The sequence below is a fragment of the Orycteropus afer genome, unplaced genomic scaffold (genome assembly GCF_000298275.1).
Source record: "Orycteropus afer afer isolate SDZICR_OR568_19922 unplaced genomic scaffold, OryAfe1.0 scaffold00008, whole genome shotgun sequence".
NCBI classification, from domain to species: domain Eukaryota; kingdom Metazoa; phylum Chordata; class Mammalia; order Tubulidentata; family Orycteropodidae; genus Orycteropus; species Orycteropus afer.
The window spans coordinates 20,362,206-20,377,133 of NW_006921595.1; the positions used below are offsets into that span (position 1 = coordinate 20,362,206).

General features: G+C 36.7%; 1 protein-coding gene across 1 annotated transcript in view; it reads left to right on the top strand.

The window, feature by feature from the left end:
• SNX13 (sorting nexin 13) overlaps nucleotides 1-10,624 on the top strand; it is a 116,199-nt gene extending 105,575 nt beyond the window's left edge. Inside the window, exons 22-25 of the mRNA XM_007946122.2 lie at nucleotides 4,626-4,771; nucleotides 5,026-5,094; nucleotides 7,053-7,165; nucleotides 10,377-10,624. Of these exons, the coding sequence (XP_007944313.2) occupies nucleotides 4,626-4,771; nucleotides 5,026-5,094; nucleotides 7,053-7,165; nucleotides 10,377-10,624 (576 nt within the window). The remainder of the gene's footprint in view (nucleotides 1-4,625; nucleotides 4,772-5,025; nucleotides 5,095-7,052; nucleotides 7,166-10,376) is intronic.
• The last annotated feature ends 4,304 nt before the right edge of the window (nucleotides 10,625-14,928 follow it).

The window sequence follows — 14,928 nt, forward strand, 5'->3', positions numbered from 1 at the left end:
TGCTTCTTTGTGTGGACTGTGATGGTCTGTTGCCTCTGAGGCATCGTGGTATTGTATTAAGATCTCTGTTAATTTTTTTGAATAGCAGCCAGGGTTCATTCAGGCTCTTCTTGGTGGTTTTTTATCATTGGCCTGTTGATGGAGAAGGAGGTGCTGGCTCTTGCTCAGTAAGTGAAGTTGCAGGAGGTGTGGGTGTACTTGTATCTTATGGGGAGTGTTGCTGTCTCCTGCTAAATTAGACAAAAATTACAATTGAATAACCATCAAAAAATCAAAAGCACATGTACAAAAAATACGCCATGTAATCACACAGGAACAGTAACCCAAAAAAAGAAAAAGGGGAGAAAAGAAGATGAAAACCTGCAATTTATGGGGATAGGGCACTAAGAGAAAGAAGGTAGAGAAGGAGAATAAAGAAGAAGAAACTGGGAAAAATGCAAAAAGAAAAAAGAAAAGAAAAAGAAAAACCCAACAAGGAACGGGGTTATCCACGAGGGAAAAATAAAATCTAATCAGGAGTGGGAAAAGAAAAAAAAGGGGGATTGTAAACTAGGGCCTGTGAGAGGAAGAATAGTAAAAAGGACAAAAGTATTAATAATAGTAGTAGTTTTAAAACAGACAAATACAAGCAAACTAAGCACCCGAAAAAAAGAAGAAAAAATAAAAATTGAAAAAAAAAAAAAATCAGCAGAGGACAGGCCAGGGCACCCAGCCTCCATTGGACCACACAGACTGGGATGGACTTCCTGTGGGCCCAGAAGGTGGGTGGGAGTGGGGGGTGGCTTTACCTCCGTTCACCAGGCTGGTGTGGGGTATAAGAGTAACAAGGGAATGTCACCCCTTTTCAGTCGTGCAGGTCTGGAGAGTTCTTGGGGTTACTGGAAAGCAGAACCTCTTCTTATGCCCCTGGAATCTGGTAGAGCACTGTCTCTTTAGGTTGTCTCTAGCTGCTGGTTATGTGTTGATTTGTTTTGTCTTGGTTTTGTGGTTTAATATTTTGAAAAGGTGAAGCTGGTGTATTTTATTTAATTATTGATTCAGGTATGTTGGGTCGCTCTGTTGTTTTCTTTGTGATGGTGGAATCATTGTGTGGAATATGGATATGTGTTTCTGTTTGTCATAAAGAGGGTTTAGAGTTCGAAGTGGGAGGTTTTATGGTAATTGGCTGAATTTGGTTTCTTCTGTTGAATGAGTGAAGTTATTGGTGGAGAAGGTGGGAGCAGAAGAAGGAAAGCTTGGTATTGCTAGGGTAGGTTTCTAGGGCTTTGCACAGGCTATCACCAATGACGCAGCTATTCACAAGACCATAGCTCAATCTCAGGAAAGATTCCCGTTGATAGGGAGTCGCCAGTTTCCACCAGGCTCAGGCACACTCAAAGAACCCGCCTCCGAGGCCCCGCTGCACCAAAAAGTTGATCCAAGGCAAATTCTCAGGACCGCACTCAGCTGCTGCTTTCTCTCTCTCTCCCCACCCCATTTGCCTGTGGTGCCAAAGATGCGCACGATTTCAGCTATGTTGGAGTCGGGGGGAGTACCTGCCAACAAACTGTGGTCCTGATACCAGTGACATAGATAAGCACGATGTCTTCCAGGCTGACCCAAGACCACCCAGGGACCCGCTGAGAGGGGAGTAGGCTTACCCTCCTGGCACAACAGTGAGCTCTCTGCCTGAGTCTCAGTGGTGCTGCGCATGTCCGTTTGGACTTAGGTGACCCAAATTACTGCTAAAATCAGGCGCTGGAGGCAAATCCTTGGGGCCGTTTGCTGGGATGTTGGAATGGACGCTGGTATGCTGATATAGGGTGTCTTCTTTCTTGGCTCATGGGGATCTTAGGTGACCGACCTCACCCGCCAGTCACTGCCCTAGGGAAGTTTCCAATGGCCTCTCTCGGCTGCGCATCCGCCCTCCACCAGGTAGCTCTTTCTTAAATAATCTCCGTGTGCCTTTCCTTTAATTCCGTTCTTCTGTGTTTGGTACACTCTGATTCAGTGAGTTGTTCAGAGCACCAAAATCCTTAATTCAAACTGCTGTACCTAGTTTTTCAAGCACTTAGATGCTAGAGGGAAATAGTGTGGTGATTACTGACGAGACTTCATTTTGAATCTCTATCCATGCTTTTCTTTAAAAACATTTGTTATTTTATCATTCCAGCATTTTCATTTGTAATCCATCTAGATTTGATTTTTGTGTATGAAATAAGGTAGGGGTCCAATTTACTGAGCAACATTTATTGAAAAGGCCATTTTCTTCCCAGTGTACTCATTTTCTCCCTTGTCATAAATCAGGTTATTGTACATGTTTGGGGAGTGCAAAAACGGCAAGGAGGCCACATCTCCTGACCTCCTCTAACCCCACAAAAGGAAGACAGAATCACCACCAATAGCCCAAGGCCTATTACTGCAAGGCCAGACATGCTGCCTCTCTCCAGCCCTTTCACCAACTGTTACTCCCAAAGTACCCACCACCTCTCTCCTGGGTTCGATTATTCGCTGTAGTGGCCACACAGAACTCACAGATTATGGGGTTTATTAGGGAAGCAACAGGCTACAATTCAAGTTCAGGAAAAATGCTCAGTCTCTCTCCCAGCCCGCTGTTTCTCTCAGTCTCTCTCCCAGCCTGCCATCTCTCACAGTCTGTCTCCCAGCAGTGCATGTCCCTCAGTGTCTCTCTCAGCAATGCATATCTCTTGCATCTCTTTCCCACACTGCGTGTCTCTCAGGGGCACGTCCTTCCTCAGCCAGCAGTCAGAGAGAGACTTCTGCCTCTAGGAGGCCTCCTTTTGAGCCCAGCAGAGTGGCCAAACCAACCAATCATAACATCAGAATTCTAAACACCTGAGAGAGCGGGAACCTCCTAGAACATTGTTTAGTGCCACACTCAACAGAAATACCTCAGGTAGACAAATTTAGCTATCAGGAGCTCCTCAGTTGCTCATGGCAAATTCCACCTGGGAGTTTACAAAGACTTATGGGTAGAAAAGCCACACTAAGTAATTTACTACACCACAGGGAGCTCTGGTAGTGTCGGGCCTAAGGTGTTTGACTGCTAACCAGAAGGCTGGCGGTTCAAACCCACCAGCCACTCCTCGGAAGGAAGGTTGGGCAATCTACCTCACTAGTGATACTGCCTCTGAAACCCTGGGAGGGGTTGCTGTGAGTCAGAGCTGATTCAACAGCAGTGAGTTTGGTTTGGGTTTGGTACATGTTTGAGTCTGTTTCTGATCTCTGTATTCTGTCCTGTTAGCAGATTTATTTTAAAATTAGAATTATTTCCCCTCTGTTGCCAACTGAATTTCTTTATAGTAACCTGTCTTAAAGATATTTTTTAATTTGCTTTTTCAAGAATACTTTAGAGTGTTTTATTATAAGTGTTGCTGGTATAATACCCATGACATCTTTTATTTGTTTTTTATTGTTTAACTCTTTGTTAGAATTGTCATCTGGCGCCAAACTTGTGAATGAATACACTTGATCAGATATTAGAGCAGTATTTTACTCTGCCTTAGTAGTGAAACAGGTCTTCCCCTCCCCCTTGATTTGGTTAAAGTAAGCTTTCAATAGGTGAAAATGGAGGGGTGACTAAGAAAATGTTTACAACTCTTGTTGTTTTCTCTATATTTAAATTTCAACATTGATGAGGTGGTAATAGAATATCTTTGTGATGGAGGAATTATAAATTACTGGCAGTTATATGCAATTTTGTTGAAGTCTTAAATCTGCACTTGTTTTTTGCTTTATATATTTTTGTTACCTCAAAGCATTCCAGATTGTCTTTCTATAAGTAATTAGGGTTCTCTGAAGTAATGCTGACAAGTATTTTGAAATCTTTAGCTTCTTTATTTTCTACATCATTTATTGAATATAATAAAAAGGAGCTCTGGTAGCATAGTGCCTAAGTCACTTGACTGCTATCCAGAAGGCTGGCGCTTCAAACCCACCAGCCACTCCTCGGAAGGAAGGTGGGGCAATCTACTTCCGTAGTGATACTGCCTCGGAAACCCAAGGAGGGGTCGCTGAGAGTCGGGTCCAACTTGATGGCACATAACAGCAACAATAGAAATAATACTAACTTTTAGTTGTTAAAAGAAAATTCCTCTACTTCAGTGAAATATGCCTTTTGTACCGTTAACTGAGCTGTGTGCTGTATTGAATTTTAAATTCTTTTTCTTGAAAATAACCCGATTACACACTAACCAAACAACACATTATTTTGTATAGAGTGTGTTTTATTCGTTAAATATGGTGTTGAGAATGTTTTGTTCTTATGAAAAAGTTGCATCAGAACATAGGCAATGGTGCTAGCATTTGCCTTATCAAATAATACAAACAGTCCCTAGTAAATGTTGCGAAAGCCACATCTTTGCTGAGACTCTCATGAATTCATTTGGAGAACTGTTTTGGAATTTACTCATAATCGTAGGGATGTAAAGTTCTGTATTTTGTCAAGGTGACTATTCAAAATATTTTTCTCTAAATTAGAATGAAATTTCAAATTATAAAGGGCCTAGTATAAATTATTCTGACTTGTGAAGTAGAACCAGTCATTTCTGTAAGAGTAGCAAAAAGTAGCCATTTGTATTAAGTCACTACCTCAAATAAGCTTATTTTCCCCTATGTTTTGTCAGGTGGATGACAATATTCCACTTAGGGTAATGCTGCTTCTTATGGATGAAGTATTCGACTTAAAAGAGAGGAATCAATGGTTGCGAAGGAATATCAAAAACCTACTTCAGCAGCTTATTAGAGCCACATATGGTGATACTATTAACAGGTACCACTTTTTTTTTTTTGAAGCATAGATTCTAATCTTACTTGACTTTTAAACTTTTGCTTCTGGAAGTAGAGTTCTAACCTTTGTAAGAGAATTTCCTTCTCTGGGCCTTTAAAGAAGATCATTAGTCCATGCTTACAGAGAGAATTTACTTCCAAATTAAGCTGCTTGCTTCCTGAAAGTAATGTCTCTTTATTTTGTTCATTTTCTAAAATTTTTGAGTTTACTCATTTAATAAATTATTTTATTTTCAGAAAAATAGTTGACTATGTCGATTGGATGACCTCACCAGAGCAAGTAGCTGACTCAGTGAAACGTTTCAGGTATATCTTAAGACACAGTCACTTCTTTCAGGTAGTATAGTGTTTAGCATTGTTATCACTAATTAACTTCCATTACTTTTGTTTCCTTCCTGTCCATAAAGTTTGTTTTAGTCAGTCATTGGCAAACATAGAAAAGGGTTTATAAAATTTATAGTAAAATTTGTTCCATGGACATATTAATATTAATCTTTGTTTCTTTAAAACCAGAGTAGGGAAAAGTTAAAGAAAAATCTTGAAGATGATAGACTACATTTTATCACAGTACTGTCGCTTTAAGATAATTGACGTATTATGTAGAAATGGTATAGTTTATATTATCAAATTCTAGTTTTGAAGATTAGTTTTTCTCAGTTGCATTTGCTCACCTTGATTTGAAATGAAAATTGATGGCTCTCTGACTGTGGTCTAATTTTCTACTAAGTATTTGTGCCTCTGAAAGGAATGCAGATCAAGTAGCACTGGTATTCCAGTTCATTCTACACAAATATACTGAACCCTTCTGTGCCTAACATTCTCCTTATTGCTGAGCAGTGAGAGACAAGATGCATTCCCTTCAAACAAATCACAGCACAGTAGAGAAATAATCTTCTTTCTAAATTCAAAAGATAAGCAAGGTATAGAAATTCATGTCATCATGTACTTTAAATAAGAGGAAAACAAGCAAAAGGGACTATCAAATATTAAACACTTTGTGCTGCACAATGTGCCACATATTTTGTGTAAGCTTTCTGATTTTATCCTGTTACATGAGATGTAGGTATTTTTGTCTCCATATTATTATTAGAAGATTGAGGCCCAGATGCTCACATGGTAAAAAATGGAGAAAGCTGTTTTCTGTAATTCTGAAGCTCAGTTTTTTCCCCATTAAACCATGCTGCTTCCAAAGTGGAACTACCTGCCCCCTAGCATGTGCATTCTCTTTTAGGGCAGGAGAATGATGTTCCTCTAAAACAGTGATTCTCAATCTTGGTTGCATATTGGAGAGCTTTAAAAAGAGATTCTGACTTAATTAATCTGGAGGATGGCCTGGAATTAAGATTTGTTGTAGTGCTCCCAGGTGATTCTAATGTCCAGCGTTGAAAACCACAACTCTGGGGAGTCTGTCTTCTTCAGACCAAACTCCCAGATGAAAGTTTACTCATTGTGCATAATTTCTGCCTTTTCCCCACGAACTCAGGAACAGAAATCATCAAGCGCATTGTGAAAGTAAAGGAGAATGGGTTGTTGGTATGCTTGAAAGGAACATAGTACTTAATCCAGCTATAAGGCCTGTGTGCTGAATTTGATTTTATGTTGGGTCATTTATAAGGGGGAATGGAAGGACATAATGAGACAGGATAGTTGTTGAATACTAAGGTATCTGAGTTCAGAATATCACAGGGTTGTATTTTGGAGGAGATGTTAACTCAGTGGGAGGCTTGCTTTGAGTTTAAATGGCTGTGATACAAATGCGAAAGCTGCTGTTATCCATCTAGTCAGTTCCAACTCATTGCAACCTTGTAAGACAGGCCTTAGAAGAACTGCCCCCACAGCCTTTCCAAATCTGTAAATTATTATAGAAGCAGACTGCCTCGTCTTTCTCCAGTGCAGTTGGTAGATTTGAACCGCTGACCTTTTGGTTAGAAGCCAAATGCTTTAACCACTAGACCACTAGAGCTCCTTGGCTGTGATATAGTCATTTATATATTCCATTTTATTATCTTAATTATTTTTTAGTATTTATGAATTACTCTAGAATTTATCTGTTATTTTTTTTGTGTATGTCCCTTCACCCCAAAAACTGAAGGTTGCACATAGTTACTGTGTAATACATACATGTCATTATACCTATATAAATACCAGACCCTTTTCCTCTTTCCGTTCATATTTGTTTTCTGTAGAAAACCATCATAATTTTACAAACTTGTATCTTTAGAAAATGAAAATGTTTACCAAGTGTATTTGATCTTCTTAAATAGAGATGCATTTTGGCCAAATGGCATTTTAGCAGAGACTGTTCCATGCAGAGATAAAGCTATTCGAATGAGAACAAGAATTGCTGGAAAAACAAAATTATTTGCAATCATGCCAGGTGAGTGAGCACCTTTGGTAAAAATCACATTAATTGGTAATTCTCCTGAATTTCTGGCATTGAACATGCTAGTTTACTGTCTTTTTATTATAATAATAATTACCCTTTGATTATTTTTATTCCAAGCAATGTGTTAGGCACTTCTCTTATAGTTTTATTTAATCCTCAGAACAGTCCTATGAAACTACTCACTTCCACTGCCATCGAGTCACTTCCAACTCACAGTGACTCTGTAGGACAGGGTCAAACTGCTGCATAGGGTTTCTAAGGCTGTAACTCTTTACAGAAGCAGACTGCCTCATCTTCTGCCATGGAGCCGCTGGCAGGTTTAAACTGCTAACCTTTTGACTGGCATCCCAGTGCTTTAACCACAGGACCACCAGATTTCCTTCCTATGAAGTTAGGCACTATTAATGTCATAGGTTTATATGTGAGGAGACAAAAGCTTGGAGAGGTTAATTAACCTATCTAAGCTGGTAAGTTTAGGATTCTGGCTTAGCTCTGAATGGTTAAAAGTGCTATGTTGACTCTTTGACTCCTTTAGGAATAAGGATAAGGTTGTAAAATAAATAAAATATATACAGATAAAAGGGCTGCTAAAAAGAATACGAAGTTTTCAGGTCGAATATTTGTTCTACTTTAGAATATTTAAAGAATCCTTTAGAAACAACTCTTTGGCCCATTATTAATATTATTAAAATATGATCCCAAAGAAAGTATATATAGCAGCATTTTGTTGGCCTACTTTGAGTTACTTCATTAGGATACAACTATCCCACCAAATTAGATTGACTTTGTCCCGTTTGTCTTCTCTAAGACAAGCTATGTAATGTGAAAAGAGGGTTGTATGTCTAAGAGGTGATGGTGATTGGTCCTTTTTTTTTGTTAATTAATATCTTTGAAAATATCTAGAAATACATTCTGTATGTCTTAATGATAAATATAGAAAGTTTTTGAAAAATCAGTATTTTTAAGTAAATAATCATATGATACCTATTTTTCTTTATATATATATATATATTTTTTTTTTTGCAGTTTCACAATATGCTTTTCCTTTATAAAATCATCTGTCAGACACATAATTAGAAACTTACCACATGGCTATTAATTCTGCTGTATTTACTGTTGTGTTTGATGATAGAAACAAATTATAGAAATAACATTCTAGAAAAATATAAAGAAACAATAACTTAGAATAATATTTACTGTACTATTGGAATAAACCAAATTACGCTATAAAGACTGTGTTATTTATGCAGTAGAAGAAACTCAATATCTACTGAGTACCTATAATGTGCCAGACATTGTTCTTTGCACAGATCTTTGCCTTCTTGGAACTTACATGCTAACGGGGAGACAGGAAAGAAAACAAGTAAATACAACATGCAGCATTTATATGTTATTTCTAACATAATACAGGCCAGGGGAATAGAAAGTGTTAGTTGAGTTGCAGTTTTAGATAGGGTGGTCACAGTAGGTCCTATTGAGGAGATGACAATTGTTGGAAGATGTTAAAGAAGTAAGAAAAAAATATAAAAATATATTTTATATACATAATCCTGTACCTGTGTCTTAGAAAATTCACAAACTGTTTTAGAAGGAACACCTGGTTCCACAAGAGTTAAAACTCTTGGCTACTAAGTGAAAGGTTAGAAGTCTTAACCCACCAGTGGATCAGTGGGATAAAAGGCCTGGCGATCTGCTCCCATCAGGATTATAGCCTATGGGACAGAGTACTGTCCCATAGGGTCACTATTAGTAGGAATCGACTCCATGGCACACAGTGACAACAACAACAACAATTTGTTTCAAACTGTGTTGTACCCCTAGTTAGGTACCTTCCTTTTGGATGTTACATGTTTTCCTAAAGCAATAAAACAATGTTATTGTTGTTATGTGCCATCAAGTCAGACCCAACTCAGAGCAACCCCTCCTTGGGTTTCCGAGGCGGTATCTCTACGGAAGTAGATTGCCCAACCTTCCTTCCAAGGAGTGGCTGGTGGGTTTGAACTGCCAGCCTTCTGGTTAGCAGTCAAATGCCTTAGGCACTGCACCACCAGAGCTCCAATAAAACAATACTTACTGCTATTGTAGTCCTGATTTTGAATTATTGAGAATAATTATACATATTTTTTTATATACTCTAGTAACTTCATGTTCCATATCTAGTAACGTCATGTTGCCTGTGAGTAAACTCCAAACTTGCTCACTCTGACATTCACAGCATTGTTAGTTTTCCTTTCTTTTCTTTACTTTTTCTTACAGAAATCCTAAAACTCAACCAACTGAACCCCAGATTTCCTTGTTGCTTTCCATTTGCTGCTCCATTGCTCACTGATGTTCTTTCTCTTTACCACGGCTAATCCTTCATTTGTTTTTGGCTATCATGATCCTGCCCATGTAGCAAAGTCTACGTCAGTATGACTTCCTTAAAGGAAACCTTTGTTATCTCAGCTGGAATTCTCCTCCTGTAAACATAGTTAAGCTTTCTGTGTTACTATGGCACTATATTAACAATACCACAAGTTTTTTGAAATCATGGATCAGTTTTCACACATCTTGTTTCCTTACAGTATTCACTGTGCACTATACATAGTAAGATTATTTATATAATGCTTTAGAGTTTACCTTCTCTCATTAATCTGTATAAATCCTTACAGATGCAACAGTATTAATTATTTTAAATCCCCATTTTACAGATAAGGAAACAGACTCAGGGTAGGTAAGTATCCCATGAGCATTAAGGGACAGTAACATAGCTCTGGTAGCGTAGCGCCTAAGGCACTTGACTGCTAACCAGAAGGCTGGCGGTTCAAACCCACCAGCCACTCCTTGGAAGGAAGGTTGGGCAATCTACTTCCGTAGTGATACTGCCTCAGAAACCCAAGGAGGGGGTCACTATGAGTCGGGTCCAACTTGACGGCACATAACAATAACAACAACAACAACATCATAGCTCTAATTTGGGATTTCTGGTCTGGATCCCACCTCGTTCTCCTGTGCTATATTGTCTTCAGGATCATAATTGGATGGAGGCAGGCATGCATGTAGACATGCATAAATTGTAAGCTCTCAGTTATACTAAATAGCTGAAATGTATTAATTGGATACCTACTGTTTATCAGTTTCTATGATCTGTATTTTATATTATTAAGGCCTTATGTTTCCTATGAGTACTGAGTTATGCTGTTTTTTTCCCCTCCTTATTTAGATGAACTGAAGCACATCATTGGGGCTGAGACAACACGGAAAGGTATCCTTCGTGTTTTTGAAATGTTTCAGCACAACCAGTTAAATAGGAGAATGGTTTATGTCTTCCTGGAAGGGTTTTTGGAAACTTTATTTCCACAATATAAATTCCGTGAACTTTTCAACAAACTGCACTCACGGTCAAAGCAGATGCAGAAATATAAACAGAAACTTCAAACTACTCAAGCGCCTTCTTTGCAGAAAAGGTGACACTCCAATCTATGAAGCTGGTGTTCTTTTTGTCCAAGACTAATGGTATGGACAGGTCTTCTGGGGCTTAACTCATATACTGTTGTATCTGCACCAGTCTTTTAGTATCTCAAAATAGATTTATTAATACATCCATAAGACTGTGGTTCTTCTCATTCTCATTTATAATCCAGCCACTACCAAGAGAGGTTTCCGTGTCTTAAATGATTTGGTGCATATTTTTGCAACATTGAGAGGATACTGCCCCTGTCTCAAGCAAGAACGATGTTTGTTTCTTCCGTTTCAAACTAATCAGCATTCTTCAGCAATGACGAAGTGCCAGAGTGTATATATGAGAGCAAAAGAAAGCACAAAACTGTGGATCACAGATAAATTGACTAATATGTTTAACAGTGGGAGACTGTGCAATGTATGATTTGGGGGGATTTGTTTTACCTAATGATTTTGTAGGCTTATGTCAGCATTTGATATAGTATGGATTAGCCAGGTGAATGATCTTTGTTTGGTACATCTGTTTCAGGTTTGAGAAGTGACAGAATGCCCTTCTGAATTACAGTTTTGTGACATAAAACCACATATAAAATAAAACCAATCAAAATCAGAATTTGATTGGATTTTTTAATTCAATAGTATAAAACAAATTTTAATTGATTCTTATGTGCTTTAAGGGCTCTATTTTGCTCTTACGGTACTCAGTCATAAATTTTCTTTTGGTATTCTATGTCCAAAAAGAAGCATGTGGTGGCTTTATTTTAGTTCCAAAATTATTGCAGTTTTATCTTTAATAGATTACTGATTATTCAGGAAAGGATATAATTCGTTGGAAGAACTGCCATATAAATTCTATCCTCAAAATACAGAAATTATGAAAACAGTACTCTATTGAAGTTATAATATGCTAATTTTAAATTGTGTGATCTAGACAATACCTTAGGTAATTGAAAAAATAGCAGATCAAAGGATTAAGTGAACTTAGTCGTATGAAAATACACAAATTCCTAATTTTATCACATTGTACATATATGAAAATAATGAAAACAGAATTATAATATTTTTTAAAAATATGCTTTTATTTATATTTTGCAAAATGTAAAATTCTAAATAAAGCAAGTTGGCAAAACTTCTCAGTGTATCCGTTTTAAGTCCCTAAAATAATTTTATGCCAACAACAACAACAAATGACCTTTTCAAATTTTGGAGCCTCTGCCTTTCCTGTAGTCTCGTTTCCATTTTGCCCATCTTCATATCCCTTGTATGCAGGATTTCTGCATAGTTTTAAATACTTCCATTGACTAAGGGTTTGGGTGTGTCATTTTTTTTTTTCTTGTTTTAAAAATATTTAACACTAAAACCTTAAAATAGTGAAGCTACTTATCAGACCACTGAGCCAAGATCCTGGTATTAACAGAAAGTCCAGGTGCTTAAGATAAAGGATGAAGTATTGGTATCCCAGTTATTTGGGAGTTTTAAGATTGGAACACAATCTTGTACTGTCTTGTTTTTGCTTACATTCTTCTTACAAAGTAAAGCCTATTAACGGAATAAAGCCTTTCTTTAAAGCTTTATAAGAATAACCATATTTATTAACAATGCTGTTGTACATACTTGTAGTATGCACATATTCAGCGTGTTGCGTGTATTCAGAAGTACATACATGAAATCCTTTTCATTGCAACTTGCAAGTGAGAAAAGATCTCTAGGGGCTCTGATGAAAGAAATAGTATTTCTTCTTCTCGATGTTTCTCTCTGCCCCACCCCCTCCCCATGCCTCAGGCTTTGAAAGTGAAAGTATGTGAAACATGTCTGTAGGAAGCATCAGCATGGCCATAAGTGCAATGATTTTCATATAAACCCCTACCCATTTCAAGTATATTTTTGACGTGAATAAATCTAAGAGTATACAGAAGAATTCATGCAGAACCTAACATGTACATTTGAAAAACTATATACATTTCTGTATAATGTGAGGAACACTGGCCATCAACCAGGGAAAGAAAGGTCATGCAAAATTGCAAATTTTCATAACAACCTTCAAAGATAACTGCAATCATACCAAAAACTATTTGACCGAATGAGTTTTTTTTAAATAATTTTTGTTTAAAAGAGTTTATATTTCAGAAGCAGAAATGTGAAATGGTAGTCTATGTAAATGGTGGTGCATATTCTCTGTGCACATCTATGTTTTTACATCAAAGAGAGTCATGGTCACGCTAAAATTAGAGATACTTTCGAATGACTGGTTAAGCTGTGTGTAAAATATTTAACCCATAAGTCAAGTACAGTGTACTATGTTTAATGAAGTTATTACATTTAATGCATATATGAATATATACATGAAAAGGCTTTATGTCTTCTAATATTTGGTTTTTGAATGTGTTTTTAAGTCAATGGTGCCTTTAGGCAAGAACCTTCCAAATTAATTGTTCTTTGGGTTTTTTAATTTTTCAGGTAACATGTTTAGAAACCATCACTACTTTATTGTTCATTCACCTAACAAATTGATTGTATAATTAAATATAGCACTTAAGTGGGCATTTCCTACAATTAGGGTGTTCTGAATCGTTGCTGAAAGCAGTTTTGCCATTGACCAATGGATGCACTTGGTTAGCCTTAATTTTTTTTAAAACACATTAAAAAAATTTCTTGACTATTTCAGTTGATTCATTTTAAGTTTTGCTGCTGGTGTTTGGAAAAAATCAAACAGTTAAGTGCTACCATAAAATGTACCAATTTTTAAAAAATTAAGAACAATATAAATTTCACAATCTCTAATTTTAATTTTGTGCAATATTTTCATTTAGTGCATGTGTATTTGAGTAATTGTAAAATAAATGAATTTTTAATGTTTTGAGATCTAGTTTAAACTGTCTTCTTAACCCAACAACTTACATTCCGTTGTCGCTGCATCCTTTTATTTAAGGACTTGTTTTAAAAGTCTTTTTGTCACTCCTTTTAAAATTCTTTTGTTAATAAATTTTGCTTATGGGAGCATGGCTCCTGTATTACAAGGGAAAAATATGAAGAGCACATTTTAGAATTATAATTGTTTAAAAAAATAACTTGTGCATATCATTGTACAGTAAGTGTCAACTGTGTGCCTAATTGTTCTATCAGTACTTCTTTAACAAAGAAGAAACAGCAATCAGAATGTCAGTTATTTTTATTGAACTAAAAAACAATTAAACATTTTGTTTGGTTTGTGTTATGTTCTGTCCATTAGAAAATACTAATAAAGTATTAACAAACATTTTTGTTGAATTTATTTAGTAGAAATCAAGAATTCAAGTTTCGGGTTGATGGATGAGCTATTGTTAAATGATTACTGATTTACAACTAACCAAATTTATGTTTTCTTTTATGGTCAAGTAATTTATTACTACGGTGTTAAACTGCATACTTTTCTGTTGTAAAATTATAATGTTCCTATAGAGAAGAAGATCTAAAATTAATAATCCATTAAAATTTTGATTTGCTCTCACTTTCAATTCATATTAATATTTTAGATATTTTCAGTTCTAAAAAGCAATAGATTCAGTACTCAGCAATGTAGTTATGCATGATTTGTTATAATATTTGCAGATTTTCTGGAGCTGTATCCAAAGACTTACCTGGATTAAGATCTGATTACTGGTACCCATCCATGCACTACCATGGTATTTCTGAAAGCATCTACTATAAAATAGTGATCTCTCCAAGATGTGCCTGGGGGAAAGTTTTTATTTAATTTATGTAAAACTATATCCTATTCAAAACCCAAAATGTCTTCACAATTCAAATGATCATATAAAGGCTATGAAAAGTTGTATAATAAAGAAGCCTGTTTAACTTTGCTTACTTAACTTCCCAAACTTAGTTAACCACAGAATCTTTTGTTACAAACACCTGTCACTAATAGCCTGAGGATTGTGTCCCCAAGGAACATAGTTTGGAAAACCTTCAACCAACCAGTTGCTGTCGAGTGCGTTCTGATTCATTGCATCCCCGTGTGTGTCAGAGTAGATCTGTGCCCTGTAGGGTTTTCAGTGGCTGAATTTTTGGAAGTAGATTGCTGCCGGGACTTTTGTGTGAGGTGCATCTGGGTGGACTCAAACCTCCAAACTTTCGGTTCATAACTGAACACATTAATTGTTGGCACCACCCATCGAATCCTGGAAAGATCTTTAGTAGGGAGATTAAAAAAAAAAAAAAGGTGAAGAAGTATCTTTAGTTAGAAAGTATAATACTCTGAACAGAAAATCCAATGAATTTTGGGCACAAAGATTTTTAAAATCTATTCCCATGGAAAGTTCAATCTCTGGAAGGAA